Source organism: Onthophagus taurus, chromosome 1, assembly GCF_036711975.1.
Source record: "Onthophagus taurus isolate NC chromosome 1, IU_Otau_3.0, whole genome shotgun sequence".
Lineage (NCBI taxonomy): Eukaryota > Metazoa > Arthropoda > Insecta > Coleoptera > Scarabaeidae > Onthophagus > Onthophagus taurus.
The window spans coordinates 37,253,799-37,276,827 of record NC_091966.1 but is presented as its reverse complement, the minus strand read 5'-3'; the positions used below and the strand labels follow the sequence as shown (position 1 = coordinate 37,276,827).

General features: G+C 32.5%; 2 protein-coding genes and 1 long non-coding RNA gene across 5 annotated transcripts in view; 1 reads left to right on the top strand and 2 right to left on the bottom strand.

The window, feature by feature from the left end:
- The first annotated feature begins 1,638 nt into the window (after window positions 1–1,638).
- Window positions 1,639–10,064, top strand: LOC111421438 (CD63 antigen-like). Of its 2 annotated transcripts, XM_023054604.2 has the most exons (6): window positions 1,639–1,732; window positions 1,937–2,036; window positions 5,580–5,768; window positions 5,828–5,998; window positions 9,366–9,581; window positions 9,641–10,064. In XM_023054604.2, the coding sequence occupies exons 2-6, from the start codon at window positions 1,965–1,967 to the stop codon at window positions 9,815–9,817; spliced, it is 825 nt and encodes a 274-aa protein (XP_022910372.1). In that variant the 5' UTR covers window positions 1,639–1,732; window positions 1,937–1,964; the 3' UTR covers window positions 9,818–10,064. The 2 variants fall into 2 exon arrangements, with proteins under 2 accessions (XP_022910372.1, XP_022910362.1); XM_023054594.2 differs by lacking the exon at window positions 1,639–1,732 and having other exon boundaries at window positions 1,878–2,036.
- LOC139432597 (uncharacterized) lies at window positions 3,215–5,369 on the bottom strand. The gene is made up of 2 exons (XR_011642341.1): window positions 4,010–5,369; window positions 3,215–3,407 (listed from the first exon to the last, which is right to left on the bottom strand). It is a non-coding gene; the product is annotated as an uncharacterized lncRNA (long non-coding RNA).
- Window positions 10,065–10,266: 202 nt separating the features above from the next.
- LOC111421457 (zwei Ig domain protein zig-8-like) overlaps window positions 10,267–23,029 on the bottom strand; it is a 193,819-nt gene continuing 181,056 nt past the window's right edge. For both annotated transcript variants that reach the window (XM_023054620.2, XM_023054628.2), the window contains exons 5-6: window positions 17,590–17,758; window positions 10,267–10,923 (exon numbers count right to left, since the gene is read on the bottom strand). In XM_023054620.2, coding sequence (XP_022910388.1) covers window positions 10,823–10,923; window positions 17,590–17,758 — 270 coding nt within the window. In that variant the 3' untranslated portion in view covers window positions 10,267–10,822. The remainder of the gene's footprint in view (window positions 10,924–17,589; window positions 17,759–23,029) is intronic.

Genomic DNA, 23,029 nt, shown 5'->3' with positions numbered 1-23,029 from the left:
AACCGACGTCAATTGTGTGGTTGGTATGTCGAGGCCGAGATATAGAAATGGTTCTAAGTACAAAATGCGTTGTAATATCTTTAGATATTTTTTTCAGCATGAAGATATACAACGGCGATCATGCAGGTTATTAAATTAAAGTTTATCCAGCTTTTACAATATCCTCAAATCCTCAGAGCCAAAATTGGAGTTGATGAAATATCATTAAATCTAATACGGTGAAGAAGATAATGTTAATAATCTCTATCTGACGGCCTAATTAATTTCTGATGATGCATTTGCTACATATCACAATTAATAGCAAGGCGATGGCTTTCCAGATAAAACGAGGCAGAATTTCCACAATATTCTATTGAATGATTGATGACGTTCCGATAGAACGCAAAACAGATTATAGCAGGTAAAATCATCTTGGCATTAGATCTAAGTTCATTAGATGATACATGATGAACTTAGAAATAGCAGATTTAATGAAAGTGTTGGCAGTTTACATGTGATTGTATGTGTTACGGAAGTTTCAGACCCTTGCAAATACAACTTCAAGAAGACTCAACAAAAGCATAATAAACAATCAATGTTGGTTAAACAACTAAGAATGTAGGGAACTAATTCAGTAACTTCTCTTAGACAAATATGAGTTTTTAATTTGGTTGCTATATTGAACGAATTATTATTTTGGATAATGATATCATTGTAGTTGAAGCGTTTTCCACTGGGATAAATTTAACGCAAACAGTTCTTACAAAAATTCTCTTCCCAAACATTTTTTGATCATTAATTAATTACTAGAGACTACTTAAGCAAGAAGACAGTTTGTAGCATGCCACGTTTGCCCTTGTGTTTCTAAAGAAGATATTTATTTGATTAAAATGATTTTATCTATAACAGTTTGGGAGTGTGAGGATGTTAGTTGAACGGAGTTAATAGATTTGATTTGATTTTCAAGAAAGGTAAGCAGCGAATGTTAACTTGATTTTTATATCATCCACTTTTTGCAGTAACATATTGAATATCAAACACTTAAAAAGTAAACCAAGCAGTCGTGGATCTTTCAAGTTTTTACAAAAATATTGGCTTTAACTTTATAAATTTTTATAGTAAATTGTTATCAAATATAGTTTGTTTTGATCTATTAATTCTATTTTTAGAATATTCACTATATTCTTGAAAATGTTATGACAACTTCATCAGAAGTGGATGAAATTATACATTTGTTTCAAGATAACAGATCCTATCACACAGTATGATGCCTTCAAGATAAATCCTGGAATTTAAAGTCAATCAAGAAAGTATGAGACAAATATTTATAAAATATAGAAGCAAGATGTGCAAACAAAGAATGTTGGATGAAATTGAGTTCAAAAAGATTGTGGTTATATTTTATTTTATTTGATTTGTTTATATTTTTTAAATTTTAGCTGAACAATGCAAATTTTTCACTTTAAATGTAATCTGTTGACTTGTCTCATTTCAATAAAATTCCTTTTTGTTGTTTCTAGAACCAGTTAGTATTATTTTACAGTATTGTTTAAGACGTGAAAATATCCTGTTTATTATCATTTAATCCGTTTAAAATCCCACGAAACAAAACTGTATCAAATAACCTTGATAACGGGCCACAATTGAATTCTCGGTAATCAATACTTCTTATTAATTATGAAGGTGCACTCATTTAGCTTTATATAGAGGTACGTGCGGTATCGACGTCAGTTCATATAAAACTTGTTACTTGGTAAGTATCAAACAAAAATAAAATTCGGAAAAAAAAAAATTAAATAAAAGCAATCCAAGTTAATAAAATAATTATTTGCGACCAATTGTGATATCTTATCAGCATTTTGCGATAAGCTAAAAACAGGTCTGCTAAAGTTGTTTCATTTTAATCTATACAACGGCTGTGTTTAAGTGATTACCTGTGTGTTTTATTCGTTTATAGTGTGCAGAAAAGTAAATTTCGAAGAAAAATGGCTAAGGATTTAGACGTCGGAATGAAATGTATCAAGTACATGCTGTTCATCACCAATTTTATGTTTGTGGTGAGTTTCATAATAATAAAAACACCTGGTTGGGCCTCAAAATGATAATAATCTTACTTAGATAACGGGTCGAACCAAATAAAAATTAGACAAACATCGTAAAATGTTCTATTTTTGAGAAAAAATTTACGAGACAACCTCTCGGAATCGTTGTTTACTTGGATCTCCCAAAAATAAATAACATTAAACGAAAAATAACGTATTTTATCACTTTATTTCGTTTCAACACCATGATAAATGAGTTAATTTTTATTTAATAATAGAATAATTTTAACATCAGGGAAGTAAAAATAAAAATTATTTTACGATGAAGAAAGTTTTAAAGAATTTCTTGTATAACGTGTTGAAAAAAAAAAAATATTAACGTTGTTAAATGGCGATCGGTTTTTTTGTCGTCACGCTTATCAGCAAACCGATAATGTTTTAAGAGGCTACTTTACCATACAGCTCAGCAAATTACAAAAAACATACATTATTTATGAAAATATTTGGATGAAATTTTGTACATAGCTTCTTCTAACAATTCTACATAACGCATGGTGAAAATTTTTAAAGTTTTCCAAAAAAAGGGGTTTTTTTCCTCAATATTATAGAATTTGGTCGTTCTTTTTTAGCTTGCATGATAGTATACTTGAAAATAGTAACATTTTTCAAATAAATTTTTTCAAAATTTTTAGTTATAAAGGAATAGTTTGTAATTTGCTAAAATTGAAATAAGGTAGCGTAAAAATGAATATTTTCCGTCAAGATTCCCACGAAGTATTACCACCGCGTTAGTCCCGCCTCCTGCCGACTGAGCGGCGCTGACATCGACTCTCTTCATCGAAGCTCCTTGTTTTATCTATTACTTTTTAATGTGGTAGAGAAAATAATCATTTCCAAAAGTACGTTTTGAACTTTATTTTCCGTGATTTTCTACTAATAATTGTGTAATTTAACAAAATTTTTGAATTTATAGTCAATAGTTGTTATTTTATTGTGTACTATAGTGTTAGTTTAATTTAGTTTGTGTAAAGTTTTTATAAACAATGGGTAAGTATGTTCATCTAAAAAACTACCCCTTAGCATTTGAAGATGTTCTCGAAAAAGGAGTAATAGACGGTAATAATTTACGATATAAATTTTTATAAAATCTAAAATTTCATATTTTATAGTCCGAGATTTAATTGAAAAATGTATTCATTCCGAAAGGTAAGTTAAATTTTATTAATTTTATTGTATAAACTGTGGCACACATAAAAAGGACTTATTTAAAAAGAATAAACCATCACAGTAAAAATTAAAACGATACATTATTTGAAGCGATACCATATGATAAATAATACAAATGATGCAGAACCAAATACTGATGGTGGAGAATAATCCATTCAACTGCAACAAAACTCACATTAAATTTATTAATGAGTCAAAAGAAGGGCTTAGCAGCTCATTTCTTTTATGTTTTATGTGCGGGATAAAAAAGAAGCTTTACACTGAAGAAAGCAAAGAGTCTATTGAGATAAACTCTGCTGTTGTTTCTGTTATCTGTCGGTACCGGATATACACAGGCTGAAGAATTATTGTTATGTGTGGATATACCATTTATGTTAACAAAACCATTCCAAAAATATCGAGAAACCGTAAGTGACATGGCATAGCAGTCTATGAAGAACGCAGGTAAAGAAGAATTAATTTAGTTACAGCTTCAGAAGAAGTAAATAAAAACTGAATAAAGACTGTAAACGCTAAACGCTCGAACGTCAATTACGATGCATCATCCGGAGTGGTACTGCTATAAAATAATTGTATACATAAAAAAAAATACTCGTGTATACGGGGTAATTCAGGTAGGTAGCGAAAGCCGATCAGGGTAATGATAGCAATTCGGTTATAATTTATGAGTGACATTTCACACGAAGAATATAAAAGAAAGAAGAATTTATTAGAAACTTGCAAGATGGATGCATTAACAGAAATAAAATACAAATTCTTACCAGAAGCTAAAGTACCAATCAGATATGGATCCAAGAAAGGTATCTGTGCCTAACTGCATCGAGATTTGGTGATGTATGTAGGATGAGAAATGACACGTCTTGCTTAAATAAAGTTAAATCAATCTTGTACTCGAAATTTGCTAGAAATAATAGCACTAACATGGCTAAGACTATGAATGGCTTGCATTAAAAAAATTTGAAAGTAAATATAACTTGCCAGCAAACTTTTGAGCTCTATTCATCCGTAGGATGTACGGATTCTTAGTTGCAAGTCCAAATGAAACAATAAAAAACGAAAATGCCATCGTCGAGGTGAAGTGTCCAGCGAATTTCAAGAGCTTACATCTATTCAACGATGGCAAATTAAAATTTCCTAAAGATTTTTCTAGTCAGGGCTGTTTTATTTATTACACTATTAGCCACATTTTGTATACTTGAATCATTATTTAATATTATTATTAATTAGGTATTACATATTATTTCATTTACTTATACAAGGTGATGCAGACCATGCAGTCCATTTTTTTAAACAGAAATATTAAAAAAGTTCGAATGAAAAGTAATAATATTCATAAAGGAACCACATTTATTCAGCTATTTTTTCTTTAATTTTTGTAACTACCTGTGTTTTCAAATAAAATTACTTACACGGTTACTCTGAGACACCTGTATATCAAACGAACGCATAATAATACAACAAAGATATAATTTATAAATGTTGTACCGAACTTTTCACATTCCCTGTATTGCAAATATATCTATTTTAATATAAAATGGAGTTACAAATGTTATTTTCGTTTCAAAATGATATAAATGTTTTATGCCTCGCAAAATTATGTATTGTATTTGAAATTGATTTTTGCCTTACATTCAATTGAATTATAAATCCATAATCTTAGATGTTCTCAACTTCTTTCTCTAATTTCTCTATTAAAAAATTAATATTCTATTCATATCGAAAAAAAGCATTAAAAAACTGATATTTGCGTAATGTAAATTGTTGTGAACCAAAATACTTAAAAAAAACAAACGTAGTAAAAAGGTGGGCTACGACTACGATTATTAATAAAAAATCAAAATAATAACTAAAATAATAAATAAATTGGAAAGTCAATAAAAAGATTGATTGTAATTCATAATTAAGAAAAATTGTTAATAAACAATAATATTTAGAAGAAGTCGTTTAATTTCTTCATTAACAACATCGACGAGAAAAAGAATCGTAATAAAATAAACACGATGTTTTTTTTATCTATAAAGGGTCGGGCCTAGTAGAAAATAAACTCCGCCTCGTTGCTTCCGAACGTCCGTCGTCTGCGCCCCTCAGAAACTGACCGACCTGGTAAAGTGGGCTCTTAAGTGTTTGTGCCCGCTAACAATGCGATGTGTCATCTAAGTTTTTTTTAATTTTATGATGAATTAAATTCTTTTTTATTTAAACGTGAAAATAAATTAGATTCTGTTGGAACAGAAAATATAATAATGTCATGCTAAGCATTGACACGTCATGTTTTACAATATGGTGCAACATTAATAAAAAAATGTATTTAAATATTTTTCTTTTAAATAGATGATCGGTTTCTTATTGATTTCTATTGGAGCAACGATAACAACAATTTACAATGATTTCGAACTTTTTATGGAAGACCACTATTTCAGTCCGGCTGCATTATTTGTTGCTATTGGTGTAATTATTTTTATCGTTGCTTTATTCGGTTGCGTTGGAGCCATTAAGGAAAGCACATGCCTCGTTAATACGGTAAGGAAAAAATTAATACCCAATTTTAATAAAATTTAAATCTATTTTTTGGTTTTTAGTACGCCACCTTCTTATTCCTCATTTTAATCCTTCAAGTTTCCGCTGTTATTGCTGCTTATGCTATGCGTGGAAACATTTATTCTTTGATCAGCGAGAGAATGACCGATACAATGAGATATTATCCAAAGAATTCTTATGTCCAAAACGGATGGGATGCACTTCAATCTCAAGTAAGAAATTTATCTTTTAAGTAGTCAATTAAAACAATTTTTAATTAAAAGTTCACCAAGAATCGATATCATCGTTGCTACTAAGAGAACGGTATCATTTCTTGGTGTACTGTAGACATAGTTAATAGAATGAGTTGCAATATAAATTAAAGATTGCTAATATCATTAGAGGTTCTCATTAAAAAATCGTCGATATTTCTCATTATTATTTTGCCATCGAATATCGCTGATGTAGATCACGAACAATGTCAACAAGGAATACCTTGGAAACATCTAGAATACAATCGATCGTAAAAGATGATGGGATAAGTCAATACAGATGCCTTTGAGATAAGAGATTTACATTAGCAATATACTTTACATTGAAAAGTGCTAAAAACATTATCCTCACTTTATTAATTTCATAAAAGTTGACACATGAATTAGGAAGATTAAGTAGCATTAAAATGATGAAATCACACTTCAGATTTCAAAAGAGGAAATCATCTGAGACTGCTATCAGCAAGATATCTGTTGTAAATTTAGCAAGAAGTGGCATGATTCTTAAAGAGATAAAGCCACAGAAGTTTTATGACGCTTGAAAGGATGTAGAAAATTGCACTGATTAAGAGCTACTCCTTAATCAAATATTGATTTTATTTGTGTTTTGTAAAGACGATTTACTTATTCTATAATCTGAGGTTGAATATACTTTCAAGGGTTCCAAGAGAGATTTGAACAGAACTTCTTGACTAAACTCAGATTATAATATAGTTTCTGCACGAAATGGTAACTGTGACAGAGAGCAATGAAAACTAAACACTTCAGCAATGACTAATTCTTGAGAAATAGTTCTTTGAGGTGTTAGTTATGGAAGGGTTTTTTACAATGTGTAAAAGAACAAAACTGTTTTCATTTAACGCAATCTTAGTATTGAAAAAGGTCATCAAAAAGATACAATAATTAATTACAACAATTCAATTCAACAATTACATCATAAATGCTTCTCTAACATATGACAATTAGACGTAGTGCCTGAAGACGGTTTTGCACCGAAACGAATTTGTTGTCCTTTTCTGGATGTTAACGCAACGTGATTTCTACCCACTATTATTGTAAAGAAGATTTGAGCAAGCATAAATAACGACTGTAGGCGACTTTTTAATAATAGGGAGTGCATGCATGCGCCGTGGATGAAGAAACAATTCTGGATGGTCACGGTACTGTGCCACTAAAGAAACGCATAAAATGGTATAAAAATTTAGGAGGTATCTAGGGAAAACCTCGTCCGACATGTGCATTGCCGTAACGTATCAATTACAGTTGATCTCTAGGGACCACGTGGTAAATCCCTGAAAGTTGGTGCACGGGATTGTAAAATTAGTCTTCCCAGAAGAGATGAGGTACTCCGTTGATGATAACTTTTCTGAGAGGTTGCATATTTTCGTTCGTAACAGATTTGTGTTCTTACCGTTTGAAGTGAGGTATATGCTACAGCTACTATCCGAGGTGGATACTAGCGATCTAACTGTCATGAATAGCTAAATGACGTTGCTCGGTAGAACTAGAGGGTGTATGCTCATTAATTTCATCAGAGTTCGCTAAAGGGCGAGGTTATACGTATCTTGATCGTTTTAGATAGATGTCTGCTTAATTATTAGGGGTAGGCTAGAAGTTACAGGATGCTTGCCTTCCTAGTGCGTGTGCTTCTGTAGAACGAAACAATTCCTGATGGCCAAAGTACAGTGCAAATCGGAGAAGTGAGGCGTGGTTTAGCAACCGAGAAGATTTGTAGCTCTTTGGCTATGTTGCCCAAATGTCTTTAGCACACGTACACTGGACACTCTGATTGTTTGAATGTCATAAGAGCTAGTTGGACACTGGGGGCATGTGGTATATAGCTGCAAAAGGAATTAACGAAATTTGAATTACGTTCACAGAGAGGAGGTAGAGAGCTAAGCCCAGGTACTCCATGATAGCCTCCATGATTGCTTTTTCTGTGACAACTTATTATCCATATTCTTAATTAAATTTTTGCCTCTCTTGTGTTAGGTTGGGTTAATAAATTACACTGGTAATTCCAAAACTTCTAAAAACTGTCTAACACTACCTGTTATAAAATCTTACCTAAGCAAATTTCTAGTATGTATAGTAATATGTATACTAAACGTCAAGATAAAATCATGGACATAGATAAAACTCCTTATTAGCAAATATAACATTATTGTTGTGTATCACCATCATCTTGTATTGCAGACGATAGTTTTGAAGTGGACGTAAAATTTTAATGCAAACAGAAGTTTATTAGAAAAAATTCTTCTTCTTCTTTACGAAAGCCCTAGATTTGCCTTAACCATTCGGCGTTACATCTTGGAATGACGATGTCCAATGTTGCTTAAAAATTTCTTGATCTTGAATCACTTTACGTTCAACAAACTATTCGCAACTGCATACTTTTCATTTATTTGTTAATTGTATTTATTGATTTATTAATTGTTCCAAGGCAAAAGTTTTGCGAAAATTTCATTATTATAATTGAGCATTAACTATCACTAAAAAGTAATCAAATAAAAATCCAAACTAGGTTGGTTAACTTTCTGGCATCCTGCAGTCAGTTGATGGCCAAATTTGACCATTAGGTCTGCATTTTGAAAAGAATGTGCTGTAGCAAATAATTAAAGTTTTAAGAGTTTTGTCAAGATTTGTAACGGTGGACACACATGTCAGGTGTAATTGTCGCGTAAGCATTCTTTCTTCATAAACGACATCTTTCATTGAACAATATAAGAAGAAATCGGGAGAGGTTAGGTTGGGTGATCTGGATGGCCAGTTACTAAGGAATAATCTACTGGGTACTCATCATATACAAACCACATGTTCGGTTGCACTTTATTGCTTAAATCTTCAAGCAATCGTGTTAGCTATTCTTCAAAACAAATTGTCGCCAACAAAATATGATTAATTTATTGCCAATAAGTTCACAACGACATTAGTCGACGAAGGACGCTTATAGAAGGACACTTCACTAATCCAGCGTGGGGTTTTGGTTGGTAAATTTTGGTTAACATCATAAATGTTCATTCAACACAGAATAAAACACAAGCAAAAGTTTTGGTTTGTTCTTATTTGCTTAACTGCTCAATGATAAAACGTTGAGCAGTTTTGACAGTCATTGCCATACAGACCTTAATGCATGGATAGATGTAAGAATTGATAAAACACTCATACAAGAAATTCCTAATTATTGTGATATTTCTTGGACCACTGCTAATACCCCAATTGGATTATTATGTATTAATCATTCTTGAGATTTATATTGCAATTCTTTAAAAATTTAAAATTTTTATATTTTAAATTTTATTATTATACTTTTTTGTTAATTTTTTAGCTTCAATGTTGTGGTGTCTACTCTTCAACTGAATGGGAAGGATACTTATCAGGAGCTAATCTGACTACCGCTGTACCAAACATTCCAGACTCTTGCATCAGAGATACCATTGACAACATTCCATTTTTAGCTGGATGTTTGGATCGATTACATTTCGTAATTTCAGAATGCGCTCTTTTAATTGGAACCGGTGGAATTTGCGTCGCTATTGTTCAAGTATGTGAAAAATTCATACATAGAGAAAAATTTTTATAACAATACAATTATTTTTGTAGGCTTTGGGAGTTATTTTCGCCAGTATGTTAGCGAAATCGATTCGTCGCATTAAAACCGAGGAGGAATACAAGAAACAACAAAATCGTATGAGATTGTACGCCCAATTGGCTAAAGGAACCGATGAAAAACCAACTCCCGTTATTTACACCGCTAATAATGATTCTACTGATGCGTAGATTTTAATTAAAAAAAAAGATGTTTATTAAATAATTAAATATTCTTACTTATATATTTTTTTTAATTTTAATACATTTTTATTTCTTTTGAAAAGTATATGACAAGTATACATTAAATTACAGCTTTTGAGATTACCACCGTACTTAAATAATTAAAAATTGGACATCGTTAAAAAAATAATAAAGTAATACATAAAATAAGGTTGTAATGTATTTTATGATATAATAAAAATTATTAATAAATTTAGATTATGATTTTAATTGTTACGTATTTTTTTCGTTATTGTAACTCTTGAACAAAAGTTGCTTTCATTGAGGGGAGAATGAAAAACTTTAATTAAACCAAGGAACTTTACCAATTAAAGCCGCGCTAAGTCATCAGTGAAAATAAAATTGGGGCGATCATGGAAATACAAAAAAACTACACAAAAAAAGAAACTCATTCTACATTAGGATTAAAATTTTATTGATTATTAAAATTATCAGTGTCAGTTTTCAGAAATTATTTTATACATTGAATCGTGTCGTGGAACATAGGAAAATAAATCAACAACTCTTACCATTTATACCTACCTATATATTTTTTTGTTATATCCCGTTCTCTGTTCTCATCATTTACTCCACGGTTATAATAAATTTATATTTACAATATACGTCTACGATTTTTGTTTTTTTTTTCCATCGTTAAATTTTCCACTTTTTTTTTGTTAAAATTTTCATTTTGTATACGGTTTTGAGGGTGAATGTATTTCTTTGCGCGTTTTTTCGGAGGATTTTTTTACAAACGTTCGATATCCTTATACGAATACAGTACAGATAGCCTTAAAGTTTTTGTTTCTTTTTTTTTTTCGACATACACCAGCAAATAACTAAGTTAATCACATCGTCGACTGCACGTCTGTTACTTTTATTTATTTATTTTTTTTTAATGTTTTCTCTTTTTTAAAGAAAACTTTATTTTTTTTTCTCGTTCTTTGAAAAGGGAAATGGGGCACGACTTAAAACTTAACAGTATGTGTACAAGACGATGGTGAGGAGGGCGAATATGTTTACCGAAGAACCCATACGTTGATTTCCACCGTGTTGCATCGCTTCGGGATGTTCACCTAAAACAAAAAAAAATAAATTGAAAAATTAACCCAACATAAGAACATAAGGAGAGGTATTTAGTTGCTCTGTTCAACGTAATTCTATTCTGTTCTTTGGTATTATTCTTCGTCGTTTGGAATCGAAAAGAATTAGCTCGAACTTATTGCCGCGGGTCACGAAACGCTGTCTCTCCCCCAAAGCCCGTAAATAACGGAAGATCACGCAATTTTCATTAAACGTCTACCAAACGTGCCGTTGTTGCGGTTCCCAAAGTTCTGAGCGGAAACGTTTCCTGGAAACCGCTACGCAACCCACCCGCTCTTAATCAAATCGTTATGAATTTCTAGAAACGTTAATTTCGAATCTCGACGTCTTTTAAATTTTGCATTGTTTGAGGTAAAAATAGGTCAGAATAAAATAGCGATTTCAGTCAAATTTATCTCTCATCATCAAAATAGAAAATAAAAAATAAGTAGAATAGGAGGAAAATGCAGAGAAAATGGATGTACAACCATTAGTTTTCGAGACGTACCCATAAACGTTTAGGATATGGTCGATAAAACTGGATGTGTCGCAGTTTTAATTTTATGAGATAGTTGTTGTGATGAACGTTTTGTCGTAAACGAGATCGTTAATGGTTACAGCTGTAGCGATGGTTTATACTACGTCATACATGTTTATACTATTTACAGATTTTCAGGAATTTTTAACCAACAATTACTTGAAATTATGTGATGTGAAGGAACCGAAGTGAAACCAAAAATAACTCTTGCTTTAAAATATTTTAGGACTTGTTTATTCAGGAAAAATAGTTTTAATTTGAGATATTTATCAGGTTGATACTTTTTGTCAACATGAGCCACCAATATATTTTAACGATTTACGATATTTACAAGTTAACTTTTTTCAAATAAAGTTTATGATCAATTAAACTGTTTAACTGAATTTAATCAAACATTTGAGACATAATCTGTAAGTGATACTTTTAACCGATTTAGAGATGATCCAAACTATTTTTTTTTGTAATTTAGTATTATAAACCAATTATCGTATTAATGAGCAATTATTGCAATATTATAAACGATTATATTGAAATTAATAACACCACTTTAATCAGCATTAAATACAAATTATGTACGCCGTCATTAACAACATTATAGGATCATTCATTTAAACGTGGATTATGTTTTGGACAAAATAATAACGTTTTGCCCCACTGCGAGGCGATTAAACACTAAATATAGTATCTAAAGTACAGGTGTAACTTTGAAATACAATTGTCTTCATCCTTGTTAAGTTTTGATCGTCATACTGATTCCATATCAACATAACATCGATAGGGATTAATGTTTCCTTATGGTGTCGTATATCCTCTTCCTTTAGTAGCAGTTACTACTCTAGATACTCCGAGATTCGAGATTAACAGTAATCCCTTGTAGTTGTCCTGTGGTAATGCATCAGTTCACATCTCATATCCGTAGAGTATAATTGAATATGGAATCGATCATTAAAATGTTCAGTGTAGAAACTTAATCCGTATAATATCTGCATCAGATACTGAAAAATTAATCTCCAGCGGTATATGACACCAAGTAAGCAGAATAATCGGAGTCTTATCTAGTATAAGGGTTTAGCCATGGTCCACCTACCAAATAAGTACTCCTCTTATGATTTTATTTGTACTAATTTGGACCTTTGCAATGTCGTGTGCATGTGCCAATGCCGCAAGATTGTCCCAAGTTTAGAAATGATAACTAGAAATGCTACTCCGCATGTTTGGTTTTTTGATACCCAGTACTGCCATAAATCAAATTTCTGGAATTTTCTAATCAGGTAATCCACATGATATAATCGGGCGTAGCAAAACCAGAGCAACTCGAACAAAAAGTATATTTGCCACGGATTTGGTTGATTTTGAAGATATTATGTATTTGACTTATACTATCTATTGCAGTATTGAAACCATCAAAAGATTTTTAGATTGGAAATAGCAGGGTATTCTAACATAAAATATGTTGATATGAACGATAACACCATTTCTATTGAGAAAGACTTTGCGCCGCCATCATTTAGATCACAAAACAATTCAAAATGTATAAATATTAGCTGTAGGGTCAAAATATACTGCTCCAAACTATACTTTGTACGCTGGTCATCCTCGCAAACTTACATGACAACAAGTGCATGATTGTTATGAAGAAATAGGTGCTACAACCATCTCCCCGTTCATAGATGTCTAGTTATTTAGACTAAATAGATAAACTAGATAGAACAACTTCTTCACAACAGTATCTATGTGTCACTCTGGATTGCATATACAAAGTCTTTACTGCTATTATTATTCTATGCTATTATTGATCTTGAAGGTTACACCTCTGTGCTTTTTTATACCTGGACTGAATTTGCTCCACGAACCCAACATGACCAAAATACCAACAAACCTGAATTCATAAAGAATTGAAAAAAACACATAAACGTATTTTGAACAAATTGCATAAAGAGTCAGAATCTAAACGTTTAAATATTGCGTATTCTTGCTGAAGCTTATTTTGGGAGCCACAATGAAACAGTCTGGAACAGCATCATCTTATAAGATGACAACCAATGACTTGGAGAGATTGATACGATACATTGGCTCAATGACAATCTCGTAATCACCAAACCAGAAATTTAAGACATTTTGCTATGATTACAATTATTTCCTGATAAGTTGGAGTAACAGATTACATCAAACACAGGGTCAGCTAAGGTTCATCTTGGATTTTTGCAATCGGCTGCTAGTTATTTAGACTAAATAGATAAACTAGATAGAACAACTTCCTCAAAGCAGTATCTATGTTTCAATCTCGACTGCATAAACGGAGTCTTTATTGCTGCGTAAGTAATCCCCGTACATACACGTCTTTGATTGATTATTGATCTTAAAGATAATCTCAGTGCTCTTTTATACGTGGGCTGAATTTGCTCCAAGAACCCCACATGCCCAAAACACGTGTGAAGTTTTGAATTTTTGTCCAAACTTGAATTCATAAAGGAGTTGTAAAAAACCATCGCGATGCTTAAAAATAGATAACACCAGCACATCACATAAACGTATTTTGAACGAATTGCATAAAGAGTGTCAGAATCTAAACGTTTAAATGTTGCGTATTCTTGCTGAAGCTTATTTTGAGAGCCACAATGAAACAGTCTGGAACAGCATCATCTTATAAGATGACAACCAATGACTTGGAGAGATTAATACGATACATTGGCTCAATGACAATCTTGTAATCACCAAACCAGAAATTTAAGACATTTTGCTATGATTACAATTATTTCCTGATAAGTTGGAGTAACAGATTACATCAAACACATGCTCCATCTTGGATTTTTGCAACCGATTGATTTCTACTATGACTATGAAATCATAGTGAATACAAAGAGACTTTTTGTCTATTAAAAGCTTGCTTATGTAAATACCGATATTTCCACCGTCTAAGGCTCACTTTTACCATCACTTGATAAATATATCTGATAGATAAATCCAACTGTTAGCCAATGAGAACGCTTAAAAAAGCTGTAACCATGGCAACTATCCCCTAGATAGTTTATCAGGAGGATGGTAAAAGTGGGCTTAAGTTAATACAGAATTTATCTGTCAGACGGATGCTAGTGGCTTTGGAATCAGGGCGAGTATCTACCAAGAGCTTGGACGATAAATTCTTGTCATTCCGTGTGCGAAATTAAGTCTCATCGAACAGCTCTTTCACTCCAATGAACATAAATGCCTGGTTGTAAAGATTGTTTAGGATATATTGTAGTTTTGGCTCTATCTCTACTCTTACATCGCGTGGTTGTGCGTGCTTCTCCAAGAATATAAAAATTCAATATAGACTTTTTCTATCTCGGTGTTTTAACAATAAGGTAAAACATACATGAGAGTCTCAAACCTAGATAGAATGGTGCCAAAGTGTTGGAAAGTCGTTAGGTAGCACTGTTAAGTACGTTGCGTCCTCGAGGCAGTACAATCATGGAAAAAGCTCTATGCCGGAGAGTATAATTTTTGACTGAAGTCCAGATATTAGAAACCCAGCATAATGTACTGAGGAAAAGATAGTGTTTATGATCATAAAGCTTCTCTTCATGCGTTCTACGATGCTCCCACAGTCGTCTATGGTATTCTGCAACTTAGGAAGTAACAACTTTGCGATTGTAGTAACCTACCTCTCTTGAGCAGTAAAGCAGAAAAAATAATTAAAGCTGCTTGCAATCATTCTAAGTTTCAATCCATATAACTTGATCCAGGAGTTTTTATCGTACGTGCAAAAAATTACATCAGCCATATTTTGAATCATTCTAGGGTTGTGACAAATTTCGAAGCCTCTAGCATTTTTTTGTGAGTTATTATGATTCTTTGCAGCTACTGGAACATTGCGCAAAGATGACTCAAAATGTGTTTCAAGCAGTAACCTGACCAGAGTGTCTCTTTGAATCCGCAGAAAAACCAGTATAGGAAGCTGTAGTTTAAGTTGAACATTTTGGAACTGCCTCTTTGCAATGATATTGATGTTAAAAGCTCATCATGGTTCAGCAATATAAAGAGATGTTACACACTGCTATATTTGGCAGAGGTTGAAATGTTTAGGGCTAGGCTATGTGTATGAGACGACTATTTATACAAAAAAAAAATTTCAAAATCAAAAGGTGTAGTTCTCAACATATTTAGGTAACGTTGTATTTAGATAGGCAACTAAAATTGCATTTTTGAACACATAAAGTATACTTATTAAAAACTTTTAGTGGAGCTGCAAAATATTGATAATATGGAGATACCTATAATCTGTTTTTTATTTAAATCAATTGTCAAAGTGTCGTCAAGTTGGTATTGAAAGTAAAAGCGCATGTCGTGACTTTTACTTTAATTGTGTGCCACCACTGTCTATCAAATTTGTTAAGATTGATTAAAAAACAATTTTCATATAATTTTTTTGCTGCTAAATCTACCATAAAAATGTTAAGAAAGGGTGGAACGGGATGTCAACTGTCTAAACGCGAAAAAAACTCTATAATTAGGTATTGTGAAGAAGTGCAGACGGAGACACCAAATACGAATTTAAAATATATATGTGATAAAGCTTCACGTATTTTTGATGTATGTGTATTGCACTTGAGTTTTAAAATTAAATTTATATTCAACATAATTGTATTAGGTTCACAGCACGACGGTTTTTAAAATTATTCAAACCTACAAAAAATATCAAACTGTAAAAAAACCAAAAACACAAGGGCGTTGTAAAATGAACTACAAAACGGATAATAATTTATATTTTATTAAAGAACAGTTAGGAAGACAAATACAAAAATTGCATGAAAAGAAACAGTATTTTAATCTTAATGATTTACTTAATTTTGCAAGAAATGAATGTGATTTTACTAATGGTAGATCAAAATTATATAAAATTATAAAATCTATGGGATATAGATATAAAAAGATTAGCAATAGAAAAGTGTTAATTGAACAACCACATATAGTTTCAAAAAGAATTACATTTTTAAAGACATACTTGCAATACCTAGAATCCGGAGAGTATACTTTTGTATTTCTTGACGAAACTTGGATTTACGAAAATGGCACCCAAGTTTATCAATGGGTAAATGAAAGATTCGGTATTCCGCAAAGAGCAGAAGGCGAAGGAAAAAGATTTACAATCTTGCACGCAGGCACTTCATCAGGGTTTTTGCCAAATTGCGATCTCTTGCTCAGTGACAACACGGAGCACAGAGATTATCATAAAAATATGACGTCAATTATTTTTATGGAATGGGTGAAAAATCAATTACTTCCAGCATTAAATAATTTGGGTGCGAAGTGTGCGGTAGGAATGGATAATGCTCCATATCACTCAAAACAAATCGAGAAAGCTCCAAGTTTCTGCACAAAAAAAATGATATGAAAAAATGGTTAACTGAACATAATATACAGTTTGAACCAACCTTAAATAAAAAATCGTTATTACAAGCCTCAAATTGAAAGATCCTTTGAAATTGACAAATTAATAAGAGACCATGACCATACTGTTCTTCGCCTTCCTCCATACAATTGCCAATATAATCCCATTGAACTATGTTGGGCGTTCTTAAAAACTTATTACAATAAACATGTTCAGTCCAGCTCGGAGAAAAAGATCTGTCGTGTCAAGGAGACTTGGCAAAAAGCTTTTGGTCATTACACTCCGGAGATGTGGGCAAATAGTGTTCGCCACTGTGAAGCACTAATTAAAAAAGGTTGGACAACATTAATGGGAAATTCATTAATAACTGATTTACCTCCTGTCATCATCCAACTAGCGGAAGACTCAGATTCTTCCAGTAATTCTGATTTTTAAACAATATTCAAATTTTAATTATAGCACTTAATTATGTTATCTTAATATATTGCTCACGAGTTTTAATTTCAAAACGTAGATATTAGCCAAGTGACGAGAGATTAGTGGCTTCGTCTTTAAAGTGACAATCAGTGACAACTTCGTTTAGAATATACACAACCTTACTTATTATTTAGTGGAAAATATTATAAAGCGTGGTCATAGAACATGGTATCTAGGGTGGTACAGACCGTTTTTTTATAAAAATTTGGCAATGACAATTGATTTAAATAAAAAACAAATTTTACTAATAAAGATAAATTTGAATTAACTTACCATTTAATACGTGAACTGAAACATTGGCCGGCCTGGCATTTGAAGGATTACATTGGTAATTTCCTGAATCAGAAGCGGTGGCCTTCTGTATCAGAAGAACACTACGACTGGTTTCACCGCGTTCAGTGGCGACACTGACGCCACCCCTGGAACTTGAATAGCTGATTATCTGAAACGAAATAAAAGTTAATAATGCAACGTTATATTCTTTGTTGTTTGTTGGCTACGGTTCAACTTGTGCGACAATCGAAACGAAAGTTTCTTGAACGCGAATCGAATCTCTGAAAGTTGGCGCTAGACAGAGAAGAGAGAAATTCAATCGGACCCTGGAATTGTGCATTATTGGCGTTTAATCCATCAGGCTGCGGTAGAGCGGCGCCCCGTTGCTATTGAATTTTGATATATTGCGAGGAAAACGAGGGGCGCCCCCAGAGATTCTGAACCTTCCAATCGAATCAACGGGAGCTTTGCGGAATAGTTTTTGTTTTTTTGCCAATCTCTTTCGAAAACTATAACACGTAAACCTATAGAAGTAGAGATTATAACCATTTTCAATTTATAAAATTACATTTTAGTACTAGGTAACTTCTTTTATTTTCTATCTTTTTAATTTTCAAGCACTCAAAGACATTTTTAGTTTCCACCGTTGGGAGGTTCTAAAGTTTTATAAGAGAGCGAATGTAGAGCAGTCGGTCAGTCCCTTAGTTCGTAAAACAAGCATAAAGCTGTCGTAAAAAGGTCCTAAGACCTTCTATCTAGGTTGAGGTCCGTATACCGATCCGACGGCCGGAATAATCGTTACTTCTCGTTTACTCACTAAAATAAGTCGTGTCGTCCATCGATCGCAACAGACGGAACCACACAAAAGCTTGGCCTCGGGGGGTCTATTTAACCGTAATAAATGCGTTTAAAATTTATAACCCTCCGGCGATTATACGAAACGTGTACATACCGTAGATTTGCTCTTCTTTGATATTGAACGATTCGCAAACGGTTTTTTTTTTCGTTGATTTTATTAAATTTTGACAATTTTCGCTTGACAACGTATAGCGGAATACAAAGCAAATAATTATTGGCTCGTAATTTGTTTGGGGCTAGCCGAGTGGTACTGTCGTTGTTTGACACTTTTTAGAACGTAATCAAATTCGAAATTTTCGACAAAATTTACATTTATCGATCCGTGTATACCACGACTCAATATACGGCGATAATATAACAACGTTAAAAGCTTGAAATTGAGTACTGTAATGTTTCAACTCGTTATTGAAGCTTAAAAAAAACTCATCAACGAAAAATGTGCAATCATTTTTTCATCATCCTTTTTTTCATTTTGATAGGTTATTATTAGTTTTAAAATTGAGAAAGTTTTAGTTTTTATTTTGTGGTTATAAATCACTATTCATCTTGCGAATAAAAATATCTCTTTCTGTTACAACAATTCCTTTTCGTTATATGTATGTGGGTTGGTGTATGCAACAATCGGATGAAGTTCGCGTATATCACAATCGGAGGCTAGTTTTGTTAGGGAAGTTTCGTTCGTGGCAGTAAATTTTTATTCGCCCCGTCCGCTTTTCGCGGTGGAAAATCTGTTTACTCGCTTTGCTCCTATTGTTTTAGGCAAAGCAACCGGTTCGTCGACGCCGGTATACAATGGGGCGCCTGCCGCAGTTCTTCCCCGCGGATCCCTCCGCGTTTGGGGGGTTTACAGGGAGATTTGTTTTGCGTTCGAGCGCGCAAATCACACAGAGGAAGCTATGCTCTACATTTGCGTAATTACTCCATCGAAGCTCGCTCAAATGTGAATAGGCTACGAGAATACCCTCAATAAAAATTATTATCTTTGAAACTGACAGGTTTCTATTGTAAAATGTTATAGGAGGGAATCGGTTTACTTTTTTTTTTTAATTTAGCTTGGTATGAAATTGTGTGCAGGAACAAGTTCGTTTAGGACTTTTTCGTTCCTGCTATGGTATGTGCGAGAGTAGATTTATAAATTCGTTCGGGGGAACTTTATAATGGAACTTCCGCGGACTGCGGACAGCGGAGACAAGTCTAATTCCCACCGCAATAAACCGTTTTCGAATGCGGAAGACCGTCGCAAGAGGGCCGAGCGATCGTTCCTGCGCCGAACGTCTTAACGTCGCAACGCCGGCGATAAACGACTCGCAAACGTTTTATTCTGGGTCCGCGGCAAGCCCATTTTCATATAAACGACGTTCCGCCAAGAATTACGATTACCATGAGATACTTTTCTTTGATTAATGGCTCGAATAGAAATGTTCCTTTTCTACAGATTTTATTATTTCTACATCATCCGATTTACACCTGGAATTTCATATAACTCGCAATACAGGGTGATTCACATAAGAACCGACACAGAACAAGGATATGTAGAGGACAATAAATTACCGTATTTTCTCGAATGTAATCCGCACCTTTTTTACAAATTTGATATGCTCTAAAATCAAATGCGGATTACAATCGGGTGCGGATTAGATTTGCAGTCGTATAGTTGCAATTTGGAAAATAGTATAATAAAATCACATTATAACAATAACAGTTTATTAAGGGTTTTAGAACGATATTTACATTTTAATGTATCATTTTCTTCTCATATTACGTCATCTTTGGATCAATTCGGATTATACAAAATTAAGCTCTTCTTAAATGATGTTATAATATTGTTTTCAGGGATCGTTTTCCATATCGCCTACACTGACTGAGCAAGTTCAGAAGCTCGTTTAATTGCTCCCAATTTTGTTAATTCTCGAGTTTGTTAATATACATATACATACACAGGTTGTAGTATGGATGTTATTCCACCAGGTATTATTATTATGACAAGAAATCTAAACCAAGGGCAATCAGTCTATGATTAAGTAATATTCTTATTTAATAATCCTCCTGTTCTACGACTCCATACTTGTCTTAACCATTCCATCATCAGCTTTTCCATTATCCATCCTAACTAAGACGTCATTCGGAAAGTCTTCCAGATTTCAGAATGGTTTTTTCTCAATATTCATAATGACAGCAATTTTCCCTACCACTTGTTACTGCTAGCATCAATGTTATGCGCAATTTTTCCCAACCACTCGTTTATCAAGGAATTTCCTACACACCTCTTCTTTCCAGTGTGTAATTGGAATTGGGTGGCATATCCAGATATACTGCCATTTCGTCGGCATTCACAGTTTGAGACAAATTGAAATTTTCTTGAAAATCATTAGGAGCTATTGGGAAACTGTAGTTCTGCGCCTCTACGATAACACCATTCGGCGCATATATCCCACAGTCCAACCTTTGCTAGTATTAAAAATTTTGTAGTCCCTCCCTTCGTTTTTCTTGAGAGAACCAGAAAACTGCCTCGTCAATTTCGTGAAATCGTCTCTTCTTTGGTCCGGTAAATTTTTTGCACGATGCCTCACAGTCTGCAATAGCTGCCTTGTCTTTCCGCAACAGCCGCAACGTTACTCTCATTAACAGCAAAAATTGTACCAGCTTTTCGATTTCCTTAACGCTAACTTAATAACACCTCTTTAAACTTCGCTGTATAGCAGAACCTCTTCGATTTTTGCTACTTTTTTTTATAATTACGCTATTATATGTATAATTAAACACACACCACATTCGAGCTACTACGAGGGCAGTATATAAACTGAATTCGTACTATTTATTTGTAAAATTATATTTATTTTCCAATTTTTTCTGGCTTGGTAAATTTAAAGTCTAGTCTAATAAAAATTCGTCGTAAGCAAGGTTTCTTTAGGTGCATCAGCGTCAGTCAACGGAAAAAATATATATTTATGGTTAATAACAAGCATCGCATAGTTTTGGTGTTATCGAATTGCTCAAAAAAAGATGCGGATTACATTCGCAAACTAAATTTTTTTACCACTATGCATTTTTAAAATCGGGGTGCGGATTAGATTCGAGTGCGGATAAGATTCGAGAAAATACGTTAAGATGATTTAACGTAACTCACCTCTATACTAAGTTGTACCCCTGAGGAGTAGTATAGGCCTTCAAGGTTGGGTCTTAAATTTTTAAAACATTGAATATCTTCGTAATACATTAAGGTAGAAAAATTTGGTATACGTTATGAGTGATAACCAAGGGTATTAATTGGTAGCAAATTGAAGTCAATTGAGGCATTTCAGGTTGATTAAGGGTGATGGTACCCTAAATTTTGACAGATTTTTTAACCTTTTGGCGGTTTTAATACATTACTACTTAATTTCATGTGGAATTTAATTCTAAAACTTTTCTTATTCGTGTTATTTTTTAAAAAACTTTGTCGTTTTCATAAAAAACTTAAATAACTAAAGACATGTATTTCATAATGTTACTTAAAATAAGAGAAAATTTAGTAATCGGCTATGAAATTGTACGTAATTTTAGGAATAAATTGTTTATTATGAACTAAAAAGACATCATCCATAAACAATTTAGTTTAGGCATAATGATTCTCTAGTGATAAAGAGAAAATCCCCAAAATGTCAAAATATACTAAAATATATTTTAAATATACTAAAAGTACTCAATTTTGATATTTCGGTGATTTTCTGTTTATCATTAGAAAATCATTATAACTAAACCAAATCTGTTTATCAGTAATGTCCTTTTAGTTCATAATAAACAATTTATTTCAAATAAACTTTTCTCCATCACCTTTAATTTTTGAGTTATTATCTATTTTAATAACAAAAGTACTCAATTTTGACATTTTGTGATTTTTTCTTTATCACTAGAAAATCCATATAACTAAACCAAATTTGTTTATTCTCTTTTTAGTTCATAATAAACAATTTATTTCAAAGAAACTTTCCTCCATCACAATTAATTTTTGAGTAATGATCGATTTTGATAACAAAAGTACTCAATTTTGACATTATGGGGATTTTTTCTTTATCACTAGAAAATCATTACATCTAAACAAAATCTGTTAATCAATAATATCTTTTTAGTTCATAATAAACAATTTATTCCTAAAAAACTTTTCGCCATCACCATTCATTCTTGAGTTATGATCGATTTTAAAACCAAAAGTACTCAATTTTGACATTTTGGGGATTTTCTCTTTATCACTAGAGAATCATTATGCCTAAATTAAATTTGTTTATGGATGATGTCTTTTTAGTTCATAATAAACAATTTATTCCTAAAATTACGTACAATTTCACAGCCGACTACTGAATTTTCGGTTTTTTAAGTAGCATTAACGAAATATGTGTCATTAGTTATTTAAATTTTTTATGAAAACGACAATGTTTTTTAAAGAATAATAAGAGTAAAAAGAGTTTTAGAATTAAATTCCACGTGAAATGAGGTAATAATGTATTAAATCCACCAAAAGGTTAAAAAAATCTGTTAACATTTAGGGGACCATCACCCTTAATCAACCCTTTGAAATGCCTCAATTGGTCTCAATTTGCTACCT